We start from the raw sequence: 26,053 nt of genomic DNA on the forward strand, positions 1-26,053 counted from the left end.
TCTTCATGTCTCAGAACTACTTTATCATGGCTTTAAAGATGCTCTACTTCAATGCTTTCAACCAAATTGCAAATAGTCACACACCAAGTGTCCAAGTCCAGGTTTTTATGCTTCAATCCATATTGTTGTCTCCACAGTTAGAATTGAGAGGCCTTCATAGTCCGAATCAAGAGAAAATGCCCCTGAAATTGTCTTTCTTGCTATCTTTCTTCAGATCCAAGTTCCTTTGTGTCTCTGTGCTTCTCCTTGAGTCACTGCCATCTAGTATTCAACATCACTGCATTTGGATGAAATGGTGAGAGGTTGTGCCTCACTGTTGCTATATTTTCCAAGTGACCAATATCAGCTTAAGTTATATTTGACTGCACAACATTCTCCTTTCTATGAGCCATCTTTTCCTTGTGTTCTTGTACATATCTCTGCAAGTTATTTCCGCTTGCAAATTTAGATATCCAATCTGTGACTGTCTTTTAAATTCATTTTGTTGATTTGCATCTTCTTGCAATGCTTCAGTTTTGTTATATGCTGCTAGTTGCTCTTACTTCAAACTCCATTCCAGATGTATCTGTTTGTTTGAAGGTTGCCTCTATTTGTGTCCATAATTTACCTGTTCTCACATTAAATCCCTGAGTCAAGACATAAAACATTTGTAATATCAACACCATAGTTATTTGCCCTATTTTTCTAGCATTAGATGACCTTCTTTGTTGCTCCAAATGCTACTTAGAGATTAAGTGGAAAGCATCTTTAACAACAGTCCAAAGAATGGTTACAGAATCATGTCCTTCAATAGAGTACAACTGAGAAATGATCTTTATCAAAGAATGATTGTTAATATAGCTCAACAAGGATTTCATAAGGACCCTTTCACTAATAGCTTCTGCAATAATGATCAAGAATCACAGGCTCCCCCTATCTGTATGCATCATATCTTTTGGCAGAGTCTTCCCATCAATTGCTTAGATTGTCAAAATTTAGGCCAATAACATATGTTGTTGGCTGGAGAGTTCAAGGGACTTTCAAATTGTATTTGCTTCCTTCTCCATACTTGTGTAACTTTCTTCTTTGGCATGGTTCTAGCTTGTGTAAGAGCCCAGGTTAAGTTACAATCACGTGCCATATGACCAATGTTATGGCACTTGAAGAATTCTACATCGTTCATGATTTCTTCCTACAAAATTGTTCCTTGAAGATTGTTGGGGACCATAATATCTATCTTTATGAGATGGTTGGGAACCATAACATCTATCTTTATGATATGCTTTACAATATTTTGCCATGTGACCAAAGTTTGTACAAGAATAACAATAACCAAAAAAAGAACTTTGGTACCTGCGAGATGGAGATTTCCTTGATGTACTTCTGAAGCCTTTATGCCTTGAGATCCTTTGATGATAACCATTGCCTCTCGCATCTTTGACATCATCTACATTCCTTCTTGGAGCAGGATTTCTTCTATTGTTGCCTTGATTTTTCTCCTTGCCTTTGCTAGAACTGGGAGCATCACCATTTCTTCCTGGCTTCTTCACATCCCTTTTGTTTGAAGCATTATCATTCTTGTTTGAGGATTCACCAGCATACCCGAGACCTGATTTATCAAATGGACATCTTTGATCGCTCAGCATGTCATCCGAGGCTTGAGAGCTCTTCAAGATTTTGTTCTTCCCTTCAACCATTTTTCTGAGGAAGCCAATCTCTTCTTCCAATCTTTCACACTCATTATTCTTCTTAGCAAGTTGTTTCTCAGTTTCTTCCTTGATACGAATAGCTTCATCTATTTCTATTTTAAGGGATATGATATCTGACTTCATTTTGAGGATTTCTTCATCCTTTGCTTTTAGTTGACATATCATGGTGTTTCTTTCCTTTTCTGCTTCATCAACCTGTCCTCCTATGATTTCCAATGCTTCCATTGTCTTCTCAGCTCCTCGTGCTTGTTTCCTTGTTTCTTGTAGTTGAGATTTGAGAGAGGAGACCTCTACCTTGTATTGACCAATCTCTTCTTCAAGTTTGTTCAAGTTCTTGTGCCTTTGTTCAAGTTGACTTGACAAGGTATCTTTTTGTTTCTTTTCTTTATCCAATTGATTTGTCTTGGATATGACTTCTTCATGATGCTTTCTTTTGCTTTGATGAAATTCCTTCTTAAGCTTGGCAAGCTCTTCATCCCTTTCTTGTACTTGAAGCTTGACAAGGTCAACTTTCTCCCTTATTTGATCTTGGTCACCAACTAGTGCTATCTTCTTATGTTCCTTATTTTCCTTTTTCAAATTGTTAATCTCTTCCATGGCAGCCGTAAGTTGAGCGAGGAGATCTTCTACAAAATCTTTTTCATTCTCTTCATCTTCTAGGTCTACTTTAGCCTTGATGTCATCATTCTCATTTTCAGCTCCAATGATGGGTTCTTGATTTCCTTCTTGATTTCCATCATCTTTTCGACTGATGGTCATGGTCAATGCTCCTTTTGAATGAAGGTCATGAAGTTTGTCCCATATACCCTTTACTGATGAATATTTTCCTTGATTGTTCTTTATAGAATCAGGTAGCCTAAGTTGCATGAAACGGGGAAACGGGTACGAGTTTCCGAAACGGGAAGCGATACAAAACGTGACCTCCCCAAATTTTGGAAACGTGGAAACGCGAATATATATATATAGAAAATATTTAAATATATATATATGTGTGTGTGTGTGTGTGTGTGCAATCATAAAGCATAAATGATACATTATAATTTATTACACTTAAACATTAAGATTTAATTTACATCACATTTACTCATGAATGATCGCATAATGAAAATAAAAATATCGGAATATCCAAAAGCAACCTTTATTAGATATCCAAATCTCAAAATCAGCCTTTATTTATATTAATATATGAGGCTGCAAGTACAATAAAGACTATAAGGCTGCAAGAGAGAGATCCAAATCAGGATTTTCTGCATCCACATCCCATTCTTTAGAAGGACCACTGTTGTATTGGGAGTCTCCTCCTACATAGTCGAACGACCTTAGTGCTCTTGATTAAATACACGTTTCATACCCTAGTACCCTACATGATTTTGATTATTGGGAGTTTCCCCTGCATAGAGGGCTTGGTTCTCTTGATTAAATAGAAGTTCCATACCCTAGTACATGATAAAATCCAATGGAAACATTGCAACCCCCTCAATCCTGAAATCCTGAAAAACAAATAAGTCTGCTGGATTTTGAGTGAGATCTAAAATTCTACTTTCTCCATATGAAATCCAATGAGGGTGAAACCACTCTCAAACATCCTGAGTCATTTCATGGTAATGTTAAAAATTTAAGTAAAAGGATGAAAATGAAAAATAAAGGAGAATATCACTTTTACTTTAAGAATTTAACATTACCATGAACTGCATGTCAACACTAGGGCAAAAATTCACTTTTATAACTTTAGACACACATCTAGAAAATTAAAAAACAAATTTGAAAAAAAACAAAAAATTAAAAAAAAACACAATTCAATTGGGAAACGCGGGCTGTACGGCCTTGAAACGCGTTTCTGGCCGTACGGCCACGTTTCCGTTCCGGGAAACGTGGTCGTACGGCCGGAAACGCGTTTCCAGGCCGTACGGTACGCAGAAACGCGTTTCGTTTCGTTTCCCAGGAGGAAACGACCCCTAGGGCCACGTTTCCTGCAACTTAGCAGGTAGCCCATTCAAGATTGCCTTCATTGCTTTTGCATTGTACTCCTTGGATTCTCCATCCATCTTGTTATCAACAATCACTGATTTCCAGATTTCAATGCCTTGAGTCTGTAAGAAACTCCTCATTCTTGCTTCCCATATATTAAAGTTCCCATTGAACCATGGAGCCTCCTTAAATTGATTGTCTTCTATTTTAGTGGTAGAGGGTGACACATCCTTAGGAGGATTGGAGACTTTCTTCCTTGACCTTGCCAATTGTGTTCTAAAGATCAACCTTCAAGTTGTTAGGCTTTGAATGAAGGTACTGGCTTTGATACCAATTGTTGGAAATACTGAGAGGGGGGGTGAATCAGTATTTCTTTTTCAACTATTGTTTTACTAGTTAAAACATTTATATTTAGAACACAAGATGAACAACAAGAATAAATGCTTTTATTAATATAATCTTTGCAGTAAAATAGATACAATATATAAATGGTTGCAATCAGTTGCCAAGCACCAACTTGGACTTTTGTGAGGCTCCAACCTCCAAAGCACCAACTCTATTTTTGTCAAGGCACCAACCTTGGACTTAGGAGCACCAACTCCCAAGACATCAATCCTTCCAGTTCTGAGGCACCAACATCAAAGACACCAATCCTTCCATTTTCTGAGGCACCAACCCCAAGGACACCAATTCTTCCAACTTATGAGGCACCAACCTCAAGGACTTCGACCCAATCTTGTCAAGGCATGTTTGATAGTAATGTTCTGCTCTCAGAACTCTTCTTTACTGAGTTCTGTCTATTTACAGCTTCACTGTAGTCTCCATGCTACAGCATCAATGGCAACCAGTGTTCTTATGAAAGAGCCTTTACAACTCTTCATATTTTCCACACAGAGTCTGCAATAGCCATCATGATCTTTCATAACGTCTCCACACAGCTTTAGTGAGTCTACTATTAGCTACACTAAGCTCTGCACAACAACCAACCTTCTATTCAAGCATCTTTTCTCACTGTCACAGTAAATGCTTCAGCATGACTACTTCTCTGCTGGCTACTTCTCCCTTCAAACAATGTTAGATAAAAATTATTTATTACATCACAGAATTGTTCTACAGATTGCATTGTGTACCTGATTAATTCATCACAGGTCTGAGTCTTTCACAGGGTAACACGATCAGCAGAGATGCTCTTCCTTCGAATGCCTCCTGTCCTGTTGGACCTTCGACCCTTTTCTGTCCTGCTGGACCTACGACTGCCTCTGTTTCTTCCAGTTTTTTCAACAACATTCAACTTTCCTTGTTCTCTGTTTTTGTATCTTCCTGATGCCTCTGACCGTCGGTTTCCTCTTTCCGCTGGCTCTTCGGCTTCCTCCTCGATCGTTGTAGTTTCCTCTGTGCTCGCTTGATCCTTCGGCTTCCCTCCTCGGTCGCTGTAGTTTCCTCTGCCTATTCGAATTAACCAATGCTTCACGGACACGTTAATTCAAAAGAGTAGGCCGAATTACACAGGAAATGATGCTTATTAAACAATATCAGAGAGGTCCCTTTTTTTCTTTAATAACGTTCATACACAGGACTTTACTGTTTACGGAGAGACTGTACCAATCAAGAGGCCCCACCTACCACGTCACCATCGCAATCGCAATCGCCATCATTCAGGCCCACTGAACTATCGGAACCGTTATTATAAGATTTTGGCCTAAAAAACCCCGGGCAATACAAATTTTGAAATACATAGGAATATATGGAAAAACCTGACCGAAACGCTTAAGGGCAGACTTCAAAATCATTATACCCCATTTATAACTGCATCGGGTCCGCTCCTCCACAACATTATCACAATCAGCAATCGCAACTTTCGGAAGTCTTTTATAAGTCGAGCTCATGACGTTGTCGATGGCCGATGGCCGATTCTCCTGTGGATGTGATATGATATTAAGCAGCAATTGATAACCCCTTTGGGTCTGTGTGTAATCGCAATCGCAGTTTATAGTGCCATCCCTTTATAACTTGCAATGGATCACTTCCGACATGGTGGACACGATATAGCATTAAGTCAAAATGTAATGTCGCATCGGGTCCGCAACACATATCGCAATCGGTGCTTTCAGGGGTGACAGCCCTTTGTGTATTGCGATATGCGAGTTCCGATGGGCGGATGCGATATAACAATAGAGCCTTTCATAATGTTGCAGCAGGTCCGCAACAATTCGCAAGTTTTAAAGCGGCAAGGCTTAGAGCCAGAATATATTAAATACACTGAAAAGCATGCTTCGGAACACTTACATATATATATATATCGCACATGTATATCGCAGTCGGGGGTTTCGAGTAGTGGCACATAGTAGAACCCGCCGATTATAACTTCTCCAATATATATAGACTTTCCGCCTCCGATAGTGTATATTGCGCATATATATTATATACTGCTCCGCCTCTTTTAACTCTTCTGCATATGCTCCTCCGATATGTTCTTCTTTGGCATATATATGACATATATATATGGCTCCTCCGATAGTTCTTCCTTGGCATATATATGGCTCCTCTTGTAGCTCCGATAGCACTGTTTATGCTCCTCCGATATGTTAACTCCTCTTTTGATGACTTCTTCCTCTCGGTTCTTCTTGGGCATGTATTACATGCGATGCTCCTCCGATGTGGCTCCTCTTTCTCCAATGTCTTTTCCGATATGCCTCTCTTGCTCTGAGATTCTGCAATACTCTTAAGCATAAGTGATAGCTTTGATATGCCTCCTTTGTTAACTCCTCTGTTAACAGAGTCTTACTCATGGCTTGGCTTTCCTAATGGCCTTGCCCCTGTCTCTTCATGGATCTGCTCTGCTTCCCCTTCATGGATCATCTAGTATCTAGAATATTGCCATATTGACATCAATGACAACCTAGGTCAACACAAAGTGGGGGTAAATGTGTGGGGTAGAGTGCGAAGATCTAGCTTAGTAAAGAATTGAGCACCATGTAGTTCATCCAGAAAGTCATCAACAACCGGGATAGGCAATTTGTCTTTAACCGTGAGCTTGTTGAGGGCCCTAAAGTCTGGACACATGCGCCATTCCCCATCTTTCTTGAGCACCATGACCACTGGTGATGAATAAGGACTGATGCTAGGACGAATGCCATCGGCTTCAAGGAGTTCCTTGATGATTTTTTCAATTTCATTCTTTTGGGCAAAAGGATATCGTTATGGCCACACATTTGGCGGTTGTGCCCCTGGGACCAAAGGGATGCTATGATCATGTTCCCCTCTAGAGGGTGGAAGCTCCTTAGGTTTGTCAAATACCTGTTGGTGTCGATTCAAGACGACAGTCGAAGACGGGTAGCAGCAGCAAGAGGATCAAAGTCAAGCAAGTGGAGGAAGATGTTGCCCTAGTATTTGAGGGAAAGCAGGAAAAGCGGAAGAAGAAAGATCTCTCCAAGATCAAGTGCTTCCACTATGGGGAGCTGGGTCATTATGTGACCTAGTGTCCGAGGAAGAAGTGTAAGGGAGAGTCTTCCGAGACTAAGGCAGCGCCAGCACGGGCAAAGAATGAAGTTTTGGCAGACAATGATTGTGCCATGAGTGCACATGCGCCACTTGAAAAGAAGTGGGGAGACATCGAGTTGTAGTCAGGCATGGCCTCTTCTCTTGTCTGCAGCGAGGGCACCTCTTCAACTACAACAAGAGCTAGGTCTTCTAGACCAGCGTTGAGCATAGCTTAGGTTTCTTCTAGACCAGCATTGAGGGCAGCTAGGACTTCTCCTTGCTGCGCTATAGTAGTCTCCTTCATGATTGCATTAAGGTTGATTAGGGCTTCTTCATTAGGGCAGCGTAGAGCCTTTCTCGATTAGGGCAACGTTATCCCTTAGGATATCTCCTCCTAAAACTCAAAGACAAATAGAGAGGAAGAGATCCCAAGTGAGTGTGTTGAAATGACTTGAAGGCCACCTCTATTTATACTAAAACATTGAGCACAAGTGAGATTTATTTGGTTGTTGGCCGACCTTGACGAATTGTCCCATAACACAAATAAATTCATATCTCCATGAATACTTATCGAAATCGGATGATCTTTAGATCAATCCTACACCTCTCGACGAGAGGGATCCAAGAAAAATATCAGCTGCCATTAATAAGATGACCCACATGGAGTTTGGACCTAGTTGCTAATTTTAATACTCCCTCTCGACTAGGGAGAACTTCATCCGCTGATCCATATGTCTGATTGTACTATCTCTGCCATCAGTGCCCTGCATTGCTCTGCTATGCTCTGTTCCGCTGAGCTCTGCTCTGTTCTGCTGAGCTCTACTCTGCTTTGCTGAACCATGAAGAAGAATAATTGATTGAGAATGTCTCAAACCATTCTCTACTGACCCGAAGTCAGTTCCATATAAAAAGAGTGTGTCATATCATCTTATTGACCCGAATTCAGTTTTATTGATCCTGGATCAATATCACAAGAGAGTACCTCAAACCACTCATACTGATCCCAAATCAGTTTCATTGATCCCAGATCAATGGAGGTCATCCTAGCATAGGGAGTACAGTAGATACAAAGATGTGTCCATTGATAGTACTACTATGGTCCCTAACCTCATTTCCCTGCTCATTGATCAGATCAGAGGTACTTCCCATGAGTCCCAGACTGCATGGGTAGGATGCCTCGACAGGAGAACTAATCATCATGTCCCAAAGTCCCGTCGGGGTATTACAGGGAAAGGTTGAGCCATTCACCCTTTACACAGCGCACCATTAGGGGATGATGAGTCACCCTATGGTTGTGTGTTGCTCCAGTAAGTACCCCAAGCCCCCCAAAGCTCCCAGAGCTCAATGCATGCAACATGCAGGACCCTTATAAGAAGGTCTCTCAAGAACTCCAAATCATTCGAGAAAGTCACAGGTTTGACCTTTCCCCGGGGCTTTGACAAAATGTCTGTGACCTGTACATCAATCTCAATGCAATGGAGCCTCCTCGCTCATCGGCTTACCATATCCCAGATAAGGTAGTATTTGATGTCTATTTGCTGGAGCAATCATCAAATACGGGATTTCCTCAATAATCGAATCCCCACCTGGTTGTCACAGAGGATCACGGTGGTATTCATCATGTGTACAAACAGCTCATGAAGAGCTTCCACAACTAGGTAGCTTCATACGAGATCATACTCGTAGCTATGTATTCGGTCTCGGCGATACTTATAGCAACCGACTTCTACTTCCTTCTCATCCATGATATCGAAGCAAAACCTAAAGAGAACCAACACTGAGAAGTGCTCTAGTGATCCTCCACACTACATGCCCTGTGAGCATTCGAATAATCATGCAGCTTCATATTTCCGGCAGTGTATCTCAATCGATGAGAGATTGTGCCCCGGAGATATCTCAGAAGATTCTAGGCACCAATCCAGTGTGGCTCAACCATATATGAGCTCACCATGCTAACTGCAAATCATATGTCCGAACGAAAGTTCGCCAAGAACATCAACACGAATGAGTTAATGAAACTCAGAGGTATTTTCCCAAATCTGGTCTGGCATCACTACCATATAACTTATGAAAGTTAAGATCCTCGAGGTAGTCACAGGTTTGCAGTTTACCGTTCCACATCTAGAATCCAACTCTCTCTTAATTCTGTAAATGAGAGGGTTTGCACCTATCAGAAATAGGTCGTCCCCATAAGGTGCTGGTATGAGAGGTCTATCATCCACAACCTTCGAGTAATGGTTTGGATCAGTTTCACTCCTAGTGAATTTCAGCTTCATCAGACGACTATCAATCCTCTCATACTACTCCCGAAGTGTTTTGCTTCAAGCCATAGCGGGCTTTCTTCCACCTGCATACATGAGATTCCCGATCATGAATCTCAAACCCCTCGGTTTGTTCCAAATCTGTTGACCTGCTACATGAGGGGAATGGTCCCCTTGTAAGATTTTCCTTCGGTGGATCTCAGACAGGTACCTTCATGCTCTTTTTGAATTCAGGCATCCCAGTCACCATCTAACTCACATCGAGTAGGGCCCCACAATAAGTAGACCTTTGTGCTATAGATGAGATGTGTCAACTGACATGGTCCCCAATGGACCATCCTGCAACTTGATACAAATTGCCAACCCTAAACCCATGAGTAAAAGCATCTTTGAAAATTCTATTTTCAAACACGTACCTTTCCATCGATGAATGCCACCCTAAAACCTTTGACTTCCATTGCCAAAATGGACACCAAGTTCTTCTTGAGATCAAGTACATAAAAGAGATTCTTGTAAATGAATCGAGTTACCCACATTCAATTGAGGGGTAACATTCCCTACACCTTTTCCGGGATAGGCGGCATCGACTCCAAGTATAATCCCATGGTTGTTTCCATCTCTACCAAATTCGAGAGAGCACCCTTCTATTTGATGAGGTGCCTTGAAGCACTACAATCAATAAGCCAAATTCCCAAAGAATCTGAAGCAGAGGGCCAATACAAGATAATGCTTCTTTATCTTATCAGAAACAACATTTGATTCTTCATACTTGGGGTTCCTTGCTTTCTCTCAAGAGTCTACCATTTCCTTGATGACCTGTATTACCTGACATTCCTTTGATCATTGAAGATGTCCCTGGAATGATTGTTATCATCATCAAGTGATGTGTCCCTGCCATTTGGACACTCCTTCGCATAATGGCCGAACAAGTCATCTACCTTTCCTTCCACCCTTAGATCTGGACTTCCCAATGAAGTGATCTTTAGGTAGGCCATCATAAGCTTCTGCTGCACCATTCTGATAATGTTCTCTGCTTCGATTTCACCCTTGGTGAATTTGAAGAGGGATGAGGAATCCATTGATCCTTTTGTCCTTTCCCAACTGTCTTCGGTGATTGCTCTTTCACTCTTGCTTGGGCAATGTCTTCACCTCACCTCTGATACCATGTTAATTCTAGGTATGTTCTATTCTAAGAGCACTTTATTTCAATTTTCATAGTTAGCTCAATATCTTGTCTAGATTAGCAATCACATCAACATTAAAGTAAACTGCAGATAGAACATAAACATAAATTGCAGAAGACAATCCAAGACAAGAGGACACAAGATGTGGCGCTAGCCAGGGACAAGCCCCAATGTGGGGAAACCCTTGATCAATTCTTCTTATATGTTCTTCAATAGTTCATCACAGAGAGAGAGAGAGATAGTACATTTACAATAGAAGTCAATACTTAGACTTTCTAGATAAGAGAATAGATCATCTCTACATGAGATCAATTGAAGACATGCTACTTCAATTGATTCTCCAATGTGACTCCTTCACATATCATTTTGTTGCATCTCGTCATCATGTTGCACCTCACTGTGCTGCACCATGCTGCACCCATCACCACATTGCTGGACCTCATGACCATGCTGTACACATCATCATGTTGCACCTTATACTACCAATGTTGTCCCATGTACCATACTACATTTTGCTGCACCATGTACTAGCTGTCCCATCTATTGTTTCATGTACTGTTGTCCATGTATTGCATCATGTACATGTTGTACTGTTGTCTCATTTACTTGCTCCATCAAGCTTCATTGTTGCTCCATGCATCACCATGCTTGCAGTTGTCCATGCTTTACCATGCTGCTATTGTCCATGCTTCACCAAGCTTCATTGTTGTCCCATGCATCACCATGCTTGCAATTGTCCATGCCTTACCATGTTTCTATCCATGCTTCACCAAGCTTCATTGTTGTCCCATTATTGCACCATGTACTAGCTATCCCATCTAGATATGTTGTACCTCGCTGCCATGTACTAGCTGTCCCAATCACCTCAAGGCACCCTACAGATCTCGGATCTGCTACATCAAGTATTTGTTGTCCAATGATAGGCATCCAAATCTGCGGTAGGGTATCAGGCTCCTCCTCCACGTATCCTACAGCCACCCTGTACCAACCAGCAACATAAAGCAGCCCCAAACAATAAGGAAGAACTTGTGTCCTACTACGCTTTGTCCTAGGCATATGTGGCCTAAAGATAGGGCCTCAACTAGCCTTTCGGCGCTCACAAAAGGTCCTCCCACGCAGCTGTAGCAACAGCCCTGTTTAGTGGCCCTGTGACAAAGATAACCCACACATAAGTACTTCAACTTACCTTTGCTTTGTTGCAGCCTAATCTAACTGAGAAGACATACCTATGTTGTCCATAAATCTGCCCTTAAGCACCTTCCTAGCTGCTTAGAGGTGCAACCTTCTTCCATAGAGAATCCGCACTTCAAACATTGTGGCTAGGGCTTGATCTTTACTGCGACTAGGGCATGGCCTCTTCTCTTGTCTACAGCTAGGGCACCTCTTCAACTGCGGCTAGGGCTAGGTCTTCTAGACCAGCGCTGAGGTCAGCTTAGGTTTCTTCTAGACCAGCATTGAGGGCACCTTAGGTTTCTTCTAGACCAGCGTTGAGGGCAGCTAGGACTTCTCCTTGCTGCGCTATAATAGTCTCCTTCATGACTACGTTAAGGCTGTTAGGGCTTCTTCACTAGGGCAGCGTACAGCCTTTCTCCATTAGAGCAACATTATCCCTTAGGATATCTCCTCCTACTAAAACCCAAAGACAAGTAGAGAGGAAGAGATCCCAAGTGAGTGTGTTGAAATGACTTGAAAGCCACCTCTATTTATACTAAAATGTTGAGCACAAGTGGGGTTTATTTGGTTGCTGACCGACCTTGACGAATTGTCCCATAACACAAATAAATTCATATCTCCATGAATACTTATCGGAATCAGATGATCGTTAGATCAATCCTACACCTCTCGGTGAGAGGGATCCAAGAAAAATATCAGCTACCATTAATAAGATGGCCCACATGGAGTTTGGACCTAGTTGCCAATTTTAACAAAATTCTACATGCAATACTAAGGTATTCAAGTTTTATAAGTTGATTTTGCATCCTTATACATTATTTTCTATTTCTTTGTGACAGGCTGAAGATTTTCATGGAAAGATAGAGGGACTGCAAATCTAAGCCAATATAAAGTAGTTGAGTACAAAACAATTAATGAGCCAGTTTGTGGGTCCCACAAGTTGTGAAAGGGGTTGCATACTTTATGGTGGGGCCATTCTGAATTTTTCCTAATGAAATAGAAGCGTAGAGCTTCACATGACTGAATTTGGAACACAAAGGCAACACGATTCCCACTATAACTTATTGGCTTTGTCCAGCACTTCGTGAAGGCAAAAAGAAGGGAGTTGGGTTAATTTCGTTGGTGGCAGGGCGCATTTTCCAACTATTGAGTCGTATTTCCTTAGCAAATATAAGTTCTGGGCTTACAGGGGTCGAGTGTTGTAGTCCATTGTTGCGAACATCGTGATCGGAGTTTAATCAGCGAGGGTCCAAAATCGGAAAAAAAAAAAATCATAAAATCAGGAACAAAACGGTAAAAATCGACAAATACAAAAATATTCATTTTATTTCAATTTTTTTAATATCTAAAGCATCCACAGCATAAAATAAATGCATTGACACATTAATATGAAAAGAGAACTAATATATAAGATTTGTAATATCATGTCTAGTGCTACATCACACACAACAGCGAATCATCTCCTGAATACTAAGTCCTGAGTCCCAACTCAACCTCAAAATATCAACAAAAAAATATAATTATGTATCTCATATCACAAGTCATAATGTCATACAATGAAATGAACCAAATAACTAATATTAGAGATTTCCTCTGTCCCTCTTGCAAGAAAATGTAATAGCTTCCCCTCTAGATGAAGGCGGCGATGGGGCTCGTAGTGGACTTTGTTGTGATCTAGAAGCTAGAGAACTAGTAGTTATAGGAGGTAGACCACGTCATCTCTACTGGTGACAGGGGTAGTTGGTCTCACCTCCTCCTGTTGCTCCTCCTCCTCCTCTACCCTGTCCACTACATCCTGCTCTAACCAATCAGAGGCCGACTCCATGATAGGCCTCTCGGCCTCAACCCTCCATGCAATAGTGGTGTCAATCCCATCCAGTAAGATGGCCTCCACATCAAGTGTCCTCTCAAGTTGTCTCACCCATAATCAAAAATTGTAGTAGATGTAGACCATGTCATCAAGTCGTTGGGACTCCAACTTGTACAAGGGTCATAAATTAATAAATTATAAATAATAAATTAATGATTATAAAAATGATTATTTAATGAATTCAAAAAATTAATTGAAATATTTTAACCTATTGCACTCCTTGGTGTGTATTTTTTCAAACACACTCCAGTCACACTCGCATCCCAAGGAGCTACATGTTTGGCTAAGCACTCGAAGGGCAAGCCTTCAGAGATTGGGTACTCTGCCACTATAGCTTCTCCACCATGCATCTACAAAATATTAGATAAACATAAGAAAAAAATGAAATTTGAAAGTTGAAGCAAAGTATGAACTTGAAAAGACAAAGAATTTTGAAACAAACTAAAGCTTACCTGGCATCTTAATCTTCCTATCATGGATAGCCATGTCAAAACTAAAGGTGCCACCTGCCATCCTGTATATCTTCATTTCTTTGGAGATTTTTGCACGTTCTGCTAGAGATGGCACCATCTTTTGAACACAAGTGAAGAATCCATCCATGACTTCAGCATCAAATAAAAACCACGGGAGTAAAAAAATGTGGGGTTCAGCTAGATCCGTGCAGCATGAATGGGACGATAGAGTGTATTGTTCCATCATTCATCAATCACTTCCCATATGAGTTGTTGTTTCTCAAACCCCTCATCCCCCTTATCATCATAGTAATTGTGTATGGACTCTTTGGCCCTATCCATGGCCTCATACAAGTAGCTCATTGCGGGCTTGTCTCCATCAACTAATCGAAGAAATTTTATCAAAGGTTAAGTAATGCTACACACCTTCTGCACTCTTGCCCAGAGGCTTTCCTGATATGAAACTAACTTGCATATGGTCTCTCCCTCTGGTTTGTGGCTATATGATAAAGCACGTCACTCCTCTGAAAAGAACATTCTCTTCACATTCCACATAGAATTCAAGAGGGATTGAAGAGATATGAAACTAGTGGCAAACCGTGTAATGGCAAGGCGCACCAACTCCTTGTTGTTGGTGAATGTTCTCATCAAATGAAGCACAGATGCATGATTATACATAAAGTTTGTAATGTTTTATGATGATTCAACAATATCCTTGACAAAAGGAATTTTCCTATGTCCTCCAACATCAAATCAATGCAATTAGCAGCACAAGGTGTCCAAAATAAGTCAGGATGAGTCTCCATAAGCATCTTGTTAGCAGCGACATAATTTGCAGCATTGCTCGTTATGACTTGGACATGTTGTGGACCCACCTTCTGAATGAACAAATCACATAATAATTGTGCATCTTTGATATGTGCAGATGCATCAACAGATTTCATAAACTTTGTCCCCTAGCGACAATTAACCAAGAAGTTAATAAGGCTTCTACTCTTTTGATCGGTCCAACCATCTAACATCACAGCAAATCCTGTTTGCGCCCAAGATCCCCTAAAATCCTTTAATCTCTTAGTGCAGTCAACCTTTTCATTTTGAAGAATGCACCCTCTAAAGTCATCATATGAAGGGGCTTTGTACGCTGGGCCAGCAATAGCAATAGCATCAATAGTGGGCTGGAAAAACGGATTGTTCCTAGCAATGCTGAAAAGAATATCACTCCAAAGTATAAACTTTCCCAACAACTTGTCAACTTCTTCTTTCTCCCTTTTTTTAATAACTGACGAGATAAATGGTTGTGCACCAAGTGTGGTTTTAGGAACAGAAAATGATAAGGTCGCTATGGGGTTGGGTACAGATACTGATGGTGAAGAACTAGTACCACTCTCAGAGTCACCTCCCAATCCTGACACTCCACACCCTGGCATTTGAATCTTCAGAGTTGCTTTGGACAATTTGGTTCTCTCTATTTCTTCCAATGATTTGAGGGCTCTTTGGATGATTTCTAGATTTGTATTTGAGCAAGGTCCTACCTCATGTCCAAGAATTTGTGCAAGGTACCCCTCGTCATATGATGCCCACATAACTCACAAGTCAAATTTGATCTATCAAACCCTCCATCAGGTTCACCAAATTTCCACAGAGAGTCCAATTTCCTTGGCATGTTTGTAACTTCGTTGAATCTTGAATTTTAACGTAAGATTGAAGTTCGAAGTTTGAACCTAGGGCACAAGAAGAATTGCAAGTTAAACAAATGAAATTAAAATTTACATACAACATTTTGAATTTTTGACCAAAAATGCCTCAACTCAATGCAACAATAATAGCAAAAAATACACATTCAACCCCAAGCAAAAATCATGGAAAAAAACAAAGGCACAAGAAGAAATTAAACAAATAGAACTAACAATCAAGACTTTGAATTTTTAACCAAAAAAACCCTTTCCACTCAATGCAACAAAAATGACAAAAAAAACACACTCAAATCCAAACAAAAATCATAGAAAATAAACAGGTGATAGAAACCCAAGGAAAAACAACAAAAAAATGGCCAAATTTGATGCCCATATCTGAAAACCATGCTATGCTAAAGAAACTTGGTCCAAACTTGAATTTTTTTTTCTTGAGATGCTAAATACCTTCACTTTTCTACTCTCTTGCCCTTGTAGATGAATTATCCTCCTCCTTAGCTCTCACTCTTGCTCTCTCTCTGCAAAATAAACCCAAAAAAAACTGAAATTTCCCCTTAAAAACTCGTTGCTGCTAGCCACAATTTTTACTGCTAGACTGGCGATTTTTTGGTAAAAATCGTGATTTTTTCCTGATTTTTTCAACTTGAAAAAATCGCTGATGTTATCAGCAGATAAAATCGCCGCCTAAAAAGTGCGATTTTTTTTAAAAAGCAAAAAATCGCGATAACATCACGATGTTCACAACACTGCTGTAGACAATACTCACTGGAAGTTGAAGGGACACGCTAAACAGAGGTCGAATTCCCTAACCAGAGGAGCCTGCACACCTTTTATTGGGCTAGACAAGTGTCTTATGTTAGCTGGGGGCTGTTTAATTGCTGGAGTAACTGTGAATTTCTGCTGACAGAGCCATGGGTACCTATCCACCATTACTGGGCGTTTTTCTGAAGAAAAAGGACAGTGGCACACCTAACATCGAGTTCCTGCTTCATTGGCTGGGCGTGAGGCATTCTTCAGGACTTAGACTCATATCTGGTCAGGAGATTCGAACGAAAGCCATCAAGGGATGGTTCCTGAGCTGTTGAGAGCTGGTAAAAGAACTTGGCCAGTGTATTTCCTTCTGCAGATATATTTCACAAGTTGAAGTAGCTGACACCACAAATAGACTGAAATTACTGTATGGACCTTTGTCAAAGGCTATCATCACATATCAGATTCCACCTCTTTAATTCCTTCACTGTGTATTAAGTTTCTTAATGAGAATTGGGTAGAATTTTGTAAATATGTAAACCGGGATTGGGTAGAATTTTGTAAATATGTAAACCAGGATTGGGCAGAATTTTGTAAATAAGTAAATAGAATATATAGAATAGGAAAAGACCCTGGAATGTGAATCCCAAGGTTCACCATAATGATTGTATATAATACCACTTATCTTAATGGAAAACATCAATTCGGGAGCTACCATCCTGGCCTGACAGTTCTTGACTCACTTTCCGATTCCTCAGTCATGAAAGACTCCCTTCAAGTGCAAATTCAGAAAATGCAAGAAGAAATACTCACTCTTCAGATCAATCATAGCCAAATGGTGCCCTGTTTGACCACCACAACAGAACTAATTGAACATAGAACCATGTTTCTGAGATTCGATGATGAAGTCAGTGCCATTCAGCGGAATGTAGGGGATCTGCAAGCTTCTCTTGGACAGCAAAAATCATCTCCATCCACTGACAGTATAATAGTGAATTCCCCTCTGCCAGTGTTCCCAACTTGAACCTTACAGAAAATAATGCAGAACTGGATGTTGTATCAGGGGTTTCACCCCCTCATGAATAAATTGTATGGTCTTTCGAGTCTGTCTATTTTCGGGGCTTTTCTGGAAAGAATATACTTTCCAATGTTATAGTATAGAGGATAGGCATAGCTGGTATATTGGCTCACAAGTTTTGGAAGCCAGCTTTTTCACATCTATTAGCTTCATAGACAAGCATGGGCATACTATTTCAATGTAACTGCTGTTTCCCAAACACAGATTTTCATTAATGAAAATTATCGTGTGTGTGTGTAGAGAGAGAGAGAATTTTATTACAAAGTAATTGATACATGAAATTATATTCTCGAGGATGGTGAAGTGACTGTTCCGTTGGTCACAACCATTCACAGGCATTGTTAACTATTCCTTTATAAATTAATAATGACTAATTGGGTTCATGGTGAATATTAACATTCCGGTAAGAGTTTAGAAACAGGGAAGATGACTGCACAAGTAAAAGGAACTTTGCAAGGAGACAACAAGATGAACATCAAGCAAAGAAGGAATTATGACTTCATGAAAACTCCAAACCATATTAATGGCAGAAAACCACAGTGAGAAACAAACAGAAACAGGTACAAGGAAATAGATAAGTTTTGCATTCAAGCAGTTTCTGTTTTGTAAATGCGGAAGATCAAAAATACCTGTTCCTGAATAATACTGCGAGCTTCAACAAGTTGTGCTTCCAACTCTAGCTCACGTTCACTAGCTTCACAGGTAACTTGTGCTCCTTTTTGTGCTTCTTGTAATTGAAGCATCCGTTCCTTTATTGCATCAAAAAATACAGTTAGCGCAGCCTTGTACCTCAGCAGATACACTGTCCCCACAATCAAGACTCAAAAGTAGTGACTACATGATAACGATAAGCTTGTAAGACTACCACTGAATTTTAACTAGGATTAATATCCTGTGGGATGAATAATAAATTACAATTTAGCCAAAAAAAAAGGGTATACCTTTATAGAAGCCATCTTTGTTCTCAAACTCTGCTCAATTTGGTCTCTCGCCATATGGAAAGGAAGATCAAAGACATCCTGAACAAATTTTCCACTAAATTTATTCAAACAAATTTTGGGAAAATCAAGATCACCATACAGACCCACATGGCTGCTTTTTATTTTTGAAAAATACATCTTATATTTACAGAAAAATATTTACAAATGCATTTTTTGGGACTGCTAGTTTGTACAGTTCCACATGTTGCACCATTAATCATACCAAAATGAAGAAACAAAATATAAATTCATCTTATCATCCCAAACTATGCCAGAAAACAGGTCCCACGATAAAATCTGATCTTACAGTGCGTCCTCCCAATGGAGTAGGTGGTGGTTCTGCATCAATTCCCCCATTGACTGCCAAACCAGGTTTAACTGGGCCATTAGGTGTATTCCAGAAGTCACGCATGTCCAGCTGCAAAATGAGATAACTTCTGTAGTATGAATGCCACATTTCACTAAAAAAAGCATACATTATAATTATGTTCATTCCCTTTTGGCATGCTTATTTATTTGCATAATAATATTTGCTTCAATGCATCCTAAAACAACAAGTATTTCAATTTACTAATATTCTAATCAAAGGATGTTGACTATATAACAGCATGAAAAGGTATAACTATACCCACTATAAACAGGGAAAACCTTGAGACCACAACATTCATGAACATATTGGTTCATAAATCTTACATCTGAACTTTAAAAGCATATCACTTCATGGTTGATTCACTAAAGATATCTAAACGTAAAACGGGTAATCAAAGTCTTAAGAAAGAAGGTAATAAACACCCTAGAAGATAGCCAGAAGGTAGTGAACCCTTCATAGTCCAATTTAATAAACTTTGATCTGACTTATCTATCTTGCATCTGACTTCAATGCACAAATGTTCCCTTTCTCTACAACGAATGTTTAGCCAAAATTACTCATCACCCCATGTTCTCCATCCAAGTGTCAAAGACGGCAACCCAGCTGAATACTTGCCGCTTTAAATTTTAGAATTCCTGCCTGCATATCTATCTGAAATTCCAAATTTTATCTTTGAAGTATCTTCAAGACATGGCGTTGCCCCCTAAATGGCAACTACTTCTAGACTACCCACTGAAGGGTGCAATGCTGCTGCTAAGATGAGTTCTCCTACTCATTGCTTTTGATTCAGGCCTATTCTTCTAGTTCTTCCATCAGAGACACAATGATCCAGCCATTCATCGTCCATGAGTTTAAATACAACTCTATCATGGTATATCAGTTCCTATGCCTTGCACATCAGATTTTATGTGCATTTGCAGATGGTACTTCATACATAATCATTTCACTTGATATGCTCTCATTTCATATGTGGGTTACTTGCCTACACGTAGTGTGATGGTTTCTAACCTTATCATGAAAGAAATGAGCATCGGGTATGATCTAATAACATGTCTTTAGCAATAAAGATTTTATTATGTTGCCCCATGTACATGGGGGAACATAATAAAATCTTTATTGCTAAAGACATGTACATGGGGCAACATAATAAAATCTTAATTGCTAAAGACATGTTATTATGTACATGGGGGAACATAATTGTCCTTACAAGAGTGTCATCATGACTTAGGCCAACTTGTATTACCGGTGATCTCGCTTAGTAGCATACTACATATCCTAACCATAACTAACATTTCCCATGCTTCCATTTTCACTATCATGTCATTCATAAAAAGATATTATCTTCGCCAATGTTTGACATATCAAATGTCACCCAACAAGGCCTAGAAGAACTGATTGAAGAACAATGTAAGCCAAACTCAAATAAAGCCAAAAATGGGTAAAGGTGAAAAAAGAAGTTAAAAAATGAAAAAAGAGAGATGCTAGAGCTATGCCACCACATTAAAACCGCCTAGCCTCAAAGTCCTAAGCTAAAAATGCATATCTAAAGAAAAGCACTAAGAAAACTAAGAAAAATGCAAAAAGCGTGGAATAAATAAAGTGTTCAGGTGGTAACTCTAAGCAAAGTTCCCTCTTAAAGGTTTAAATGAACAAACAATGAAGATTCCTAGCTCTAAAGGGCTACTTGGATCAGTTTGAAGACCATTTACATAACTTTGAGGATGACATCGAGGATCAAAGCATGAGGTTCGCCTTCCCTATTCCATAAGTTATTCATCATTCTACCTATTTCTAACCAAGTGACCTACGAAATACTTCTTAACTTAAGAATTGGCAATGTAATAGGGGTAAAGTTGTTCCACCATGGTAAACTTATGCAATTTATAAAATTAAGCTATGTTATTGTTGATTTCTGGTAGCATTGGATGTGCTCTGAGCCTCAAAATTTGCAGGGAGTCTTGGACACATGTATTCCACAATACCCAGAAATCATTTTGGGAAATTCCACCCGAAGACAGTTTATTAAAATAATTAATTATTTTTAATAGTTGCCTAAATCTAAACTTAGGAAATTAAAATAATTAAAGGATATTAATCACACTGTGGATGAAACTTCTAGAAGAAGATGAGGATCAAGCCAAAACGACTTGAGCCATTGATTAGAATCTAATCTGGGCCGTTGGTTCTCAACTAAACGATTATAAGAGGAGGCTTGATGGGCATTTGGAAAATACATTAAGTAAGAGACCAGAGATGAATTTCTTAAGAGAGCAGTGCAGCAATTGCTGGAGGGAAGTTCAAAGTGATTCCTTGTAGTGAGGGGCAAGAATAGTTCCGATTGGAGATTTTTCTTGATCTGGGAATACTCAACAGAACAGGCAGAGAGAGATTCGAGAGAGGAAGTGCAGAGGCTACGTTGGGTAGCGTAGGCTGACGCAGAGGCAACGCAGAGCCTTGAGGAGATCTGTATTTTTGTTGGAGAGGTTGAGTTCTGAAAACGGAAGCCAAGTGTGAGACCGGGAGGACAGAATCAAAGACTCAGAGAGGCAAATCGATCAGCAGAAAGAGTGACGTTGTCCCTACACACTGTGACATTGTCCCTAGACACCATGACGTTGTGCCTACGCAGTGACTACACATAGGCAGCAAGTGACTAGCCATTATGTGGTTGGATTAGTCAAGATAGCAAGTGATAGTGTGAGGTATTTCTCATTAATCTTCTGTCAATCATATTCTTTGTACTGGAGAGCCAGCAAGGCGTCCAGAGATTGTATTCAACAAACTACTGCTTAGTAATACAAACCCTCAACTGTTACACTGGTTTTACCACACTGGGTTTTTCCAAGGACATTTGTCCAAAAATAATTGTGTAGATGTGTGTGATGATTATTTCTCTCCTGTGTTGTATTTAGTTTCCGCAGTTTTTCATTTGTGTAGGCTGCAGTGTATTTAATTCGATATTTGTCATAGCACACAACAAGTAAAGTGTTTAATCAAATTAACAATTACAAGAATTAAGATCAGTTGTTGCAATAGGAATCAGGTAATCGATTTTTCACATGGTATCAGAGCATAGATCGTGAGCAGAAGAGCTAAGACGCAAAAGGAAGAGGAGTTCAAAACTACTACAGAGACAACAATTCGAAACCTCAGAGGCAGCGCAATTCGTGGGCCAAGGAGGTCAAAGATTTGAGGAGAATTTGATTTCTCTGAGTGAGTCGACAGAGAAATTCGATCTCCAAATCGAAGCTTTCTAGAAGAAGAAGTGAGCATCGCACTTTTCCTTGCAGAGCAGATCGTCAGCTAGGACGCAAATATTTTGCAATAGTTGCCAGCAAAATAGCGTTAGTGGGGGAGAAGAAGACACACTTGAGAGAATTCTTCCTCAGAGGACTTCCAGCCAAGAAGTCTGAATTTTCATTTGCTAAGGAGCAGTTGGGAGCAGCAGATCTACTAACTCCAACAGGGAGTGCGTAGGCCAGCCTAGTAGCAGTGCAGAGGAGAAAGGAGGTAGTTCGACAATTCATTGGCAGAGATGGCAGCTAATGGGTGGTTGTTGATTTGTTGTAGCAACGGATGTGCTCTAGCCATGAAAATTGGTGAAGAGGCTAAGGCGCATGAGATCTCCAAAACCCAGAAATCATTTTGAGAAATTCCATCCGGATGAGGAGTTATTAAAATAAATCATATTTTTAATGGGTTCCTAAGTCTAAGCTTAGGAAAATTAAAATATTAATGGGTATTAATAAAGATAAGGAGGAGAAGCTTCTAAGAGACGAGGATCAAGTCTGTTTTAATCTTAGTCGTTGATTAGAGACTTAATCTCGGTTGTTGATTCGTCACAAAGAAAAGTATAAGAAAAGACTTGAGGGTCATTTGGAGACACACCAGCAGATACTCAATATCTCAAGGAAAATCGATTCTCAAAGAGAAGGAGATCGATTTTAGAGGGAGAGTTGTAGGGTGGAGGAAGAGGGGGGATTAGCAGCAGTCAGGGAGCTCAGAAGAAGTGACGCAGGGACTCTGAGAGACAGCGCAGAGGGAGACGTAGGGATGACGCAGAGAGGGACCAGAGCTACGCAGAGCCACGCAGAGTGACGCAGGGCTGACGCAGTAGAGAAAGGAAGCTCTCCAGGGTGTCAAAAAGTCTCGGAGAAAGAAAAAGTCTCAGGTGTTTTCTTCCAGTGTCTGTCAAAATTTTATGTAAAAGCGATTGCAGTTGAAGATTAATAAAACCCTCCTCCGCTACACCGATTTTCCCACATTGGGTTTTTCCGCGGACAATTGTCCAAAAATAACTGTTGATGTAATTGATTCTTGTGCATATATTTATTTCGGTATAATTATGTGATGTCTGCCGTAGAATTTATTTTAATGTTTATTGAAGGGAGTTCATAAATAACTTATTGGGAATAATAAGTAGGTGAAATAAATCAGTTACTGCAGTAATAGAATTTTTGTTTAGAAATTTTCATAGTTCCGAGAACAAGATTGGTTAGAGGGCGCATCCAACTATGTGATCTGGAAGGCAACGATCTCATGCCTTATGGATGAGCACGATCTCAAAACCTATGTCGACAGTGTGGTGGTTGTACCCGCAGATCCAAATCCACTCAGGAAGTACAAGGCTGAGATGGCAAAGGCCAAACGATTGATCCTCAATGGGGTGAGGGATCACATAGTGTGTCACATTGTCGACAAGGATATAGCCTGGCAGATGTGGGAAGCATTCGCCACACTATACGAAGGATCTTTCGAGCAGCGGAAGATGTACTTGGAGGAGAAGATGAGATCCACGCAGACGCAAAAGGGGGAACGCATTGATCCGTTCCTAACGAAGCTTTAGGAGATCCGAGACTCGTTGGCAGTTGTGGGGTCGACACCTCAACCTACCGAGATAGTGAGGTTGGCCCTAAATTCAGTCTCAGAAGAATGGCAAGTGTTTGTCCATAGCATCCTAAGCAGAGAGAAATTGCCAGATTGGGAAGGAATGTGGGCCGCTATTCAGCAGGAAGAGATGAGGAGAGACTTAGTCAAGTGCAAACTTGATAGTCGTAGCAGCAGCAGTGGGACGAAGCCAAAGGAGGAGGATGAGAATGCAGCCCTCGAATCTAAGGGGCAACAGGAGTAGTGGAAAAAGAAGAAAGATGTTTCGAAGATCAAGTGCTTCCAGTGTGGTCAACTTGGTCACTACACTGCTCAGTGTCCTCTCAAGAAGAAGGACAAAGGCGAGAAGCATGATCCGAAGGTTGCATCCGCATAGATCGAGGAGCAAGAGTTTGCCATGATTTCCCAATGGTGGGGTGATATAGAACTGTAGTTCGAAATAACTGCAGATGGGCGAGATCCTTGAGGAGTCCTCCTCTCAGATCAATACCTTGCTAAAGGAACCCAGATCACAAGTAGCAGGATGAACCAGTTTCAATTGATGCAGAGGAGTGTCGGAGTGACAGTTGCAGTGGCTAGGAGCGCCAGAGACTAAGCAGCACGGAGCTAGAGTTGACAGTAGAGCAGTTGGCATAGAGTAGAGCCAGCAACAGCGCAGAGGCTTCAGAGGGTCAGTGTAAAGACTAGTAGCAGTCAAAACTCCAGCAACAGACGCTTCATGTTGAACACCTGTTCAGTAATTTTGAATGCTTTTACGTTGTTGATGTAGTAGCAGCAGCAGTTAGAGAAGGTTGCAGTGCAGACGCAGTGTTGGCAGTGGCAGTGCCAGCAGCAGCACAAATGCAGAACTTATAAGGGTTGTAGTACAGATGCAGTATTGGCAGTGGCAATGTCAACAGTAGCACGGATGTAGAACTTCTAAGGGTTGCAGTATAGATGCAGTATTGGCAGTGGTAGTGTCAGCAGTAGTACATTTGAAAATTCCTTGACCAGAATCCCTACTATAGCTAACTGATGTTACTTCTCCGACTTGATTAAATCATGCAAGTTATTTACTGTGTTCTACGGTAAATACCAAAGCAAATACATCTGCAGCCTTCACTTAATTTACATATATGTGGAAACAAAATACTGAGCAACAAAGAAAAATACAACACATAGAACATAGTTATTTTTGGATAAATAGCCCCCGAAAAACCCAATGCGCGAAAACCGGTGAAGCAGCTCTGAGGCTATATTATTATGCAAGAGAAAATTCTGAGTACAATTCTAGGATGCTCAACTAGCAATCCGATACAGAGAGAGTACTATGCAAAACATTGGTTAAATTATCCCACCCAGCCACTGGAGAATCAGTGACTGATCCTTTAGCTCTGGAGGCTCTACGTCACCCTATACGTGGCCTCTGCACAGAATTGTGTCACACTATGTGTGGCCTTTGCGTAAAACTGCATCACTCTGGGCAGCTTCTGCGTTACCCCTCTTGGGTTTTACGCTGCATCTCCTCTGGATCGTCTGTTCGCTGAGAAATCAACTTTCTGCCTACCAGACTCACACCCTAGCTTTCGACAACTTAACTTCAACTTCCCTCAGCAGCAACTCGACTACCCCTCAATGGTTGCGCTGCCTCTGCGTCAGCACTGCGTAGGTCAGCGTCATCGTTCCTCTGAACATCTTTCTATTCTCCCTCTGCCTAGTACTCTCTGGAAATTCCTTCTCTCGGATTCTCACTACCCCTTTGTTGCAAGATCTCCTCAATCGATTTTCTTCCTGAGAACTTCTCACCTCAGAAAATCGATTTTCTCAATCTTTTTGTGTTTTTTCCAAATGACCCTCAAGCCCCTTCTTGTATCTTCCTACTGGAAAAAAAACGGACTAGATTACATCGTAATCAAAGGCTCAGATTGTTTTGACTTGATCCATGGCTTTTTCTAGAAGTTTCACCCCTGATTAGATTAATACCCATTAATATTTTAATTTTCCTAAGGTTAGACTTAGGAACCCCATTAAAAATATGAATTATTTTAATAAAAACACTTATGGGTGGAATTTCCCAAAACGCTTTCTGGGTTCTTCGGAATACCTATGCCAAGCCTCCATGCAAAATTTGAGGCTCAGAGCACATCTGATGCTACCCCAAATCAACACTCCCTCTTAGCGAGGAATATGCTCTAGCAATTCACTACCTCTCTGTATACTACTCTGACTCTAAAGCATCACC

At 40.5% G+C, this 26,053-nt stretch overlaps 1 protein-coding gene across 2 annotated transcripts in view; it reads right to left on the reverse strand.

Moving 5' to 3' along the window:
• Positions 1-26,053, reverse strand: part of LOC149146516 (uncharacterized) — a 317,259-nt gene that overhangs the window by 83,594 nt on the left and 207,612 nt on the right. For both annotated transcript variants that reach the window (XM_089447797.1, XM_089447798.1), the window contains exons 11-13: positions 18,883-18,993; positions 18,537-18,614; positions 18,225-18,344 (exon numbers count right to left, since the gene is read on the reverse strand). In XM_089447797.1, the coding sequence (XP_089303923.1) occupies positions 18,225-18,344; positions 18,537-18,614; positions 18,883-18,993 (309 nt within the window). The remainder of the gene's footprint in view (positions 1-18,224; positions 18,345-18,536; positions 18,615-18,882; positions 18,994-26,053) is intronic.

Source organism: Pinus tabuliformis, chromosome X (assembly GCF_031772625.1).
Source record: "Pinus tabuliformis cultivar Carrire ecotype Pingquan chromosome X, CPIR1, whole genome shotgun sequence".
Taxonomy (NCBI): Eukaryota; Viridiplantae; Streptophyta; class Pinopsida; order Pinales; family Pinaceae; genus Pinus; species Pinus tabuliformis.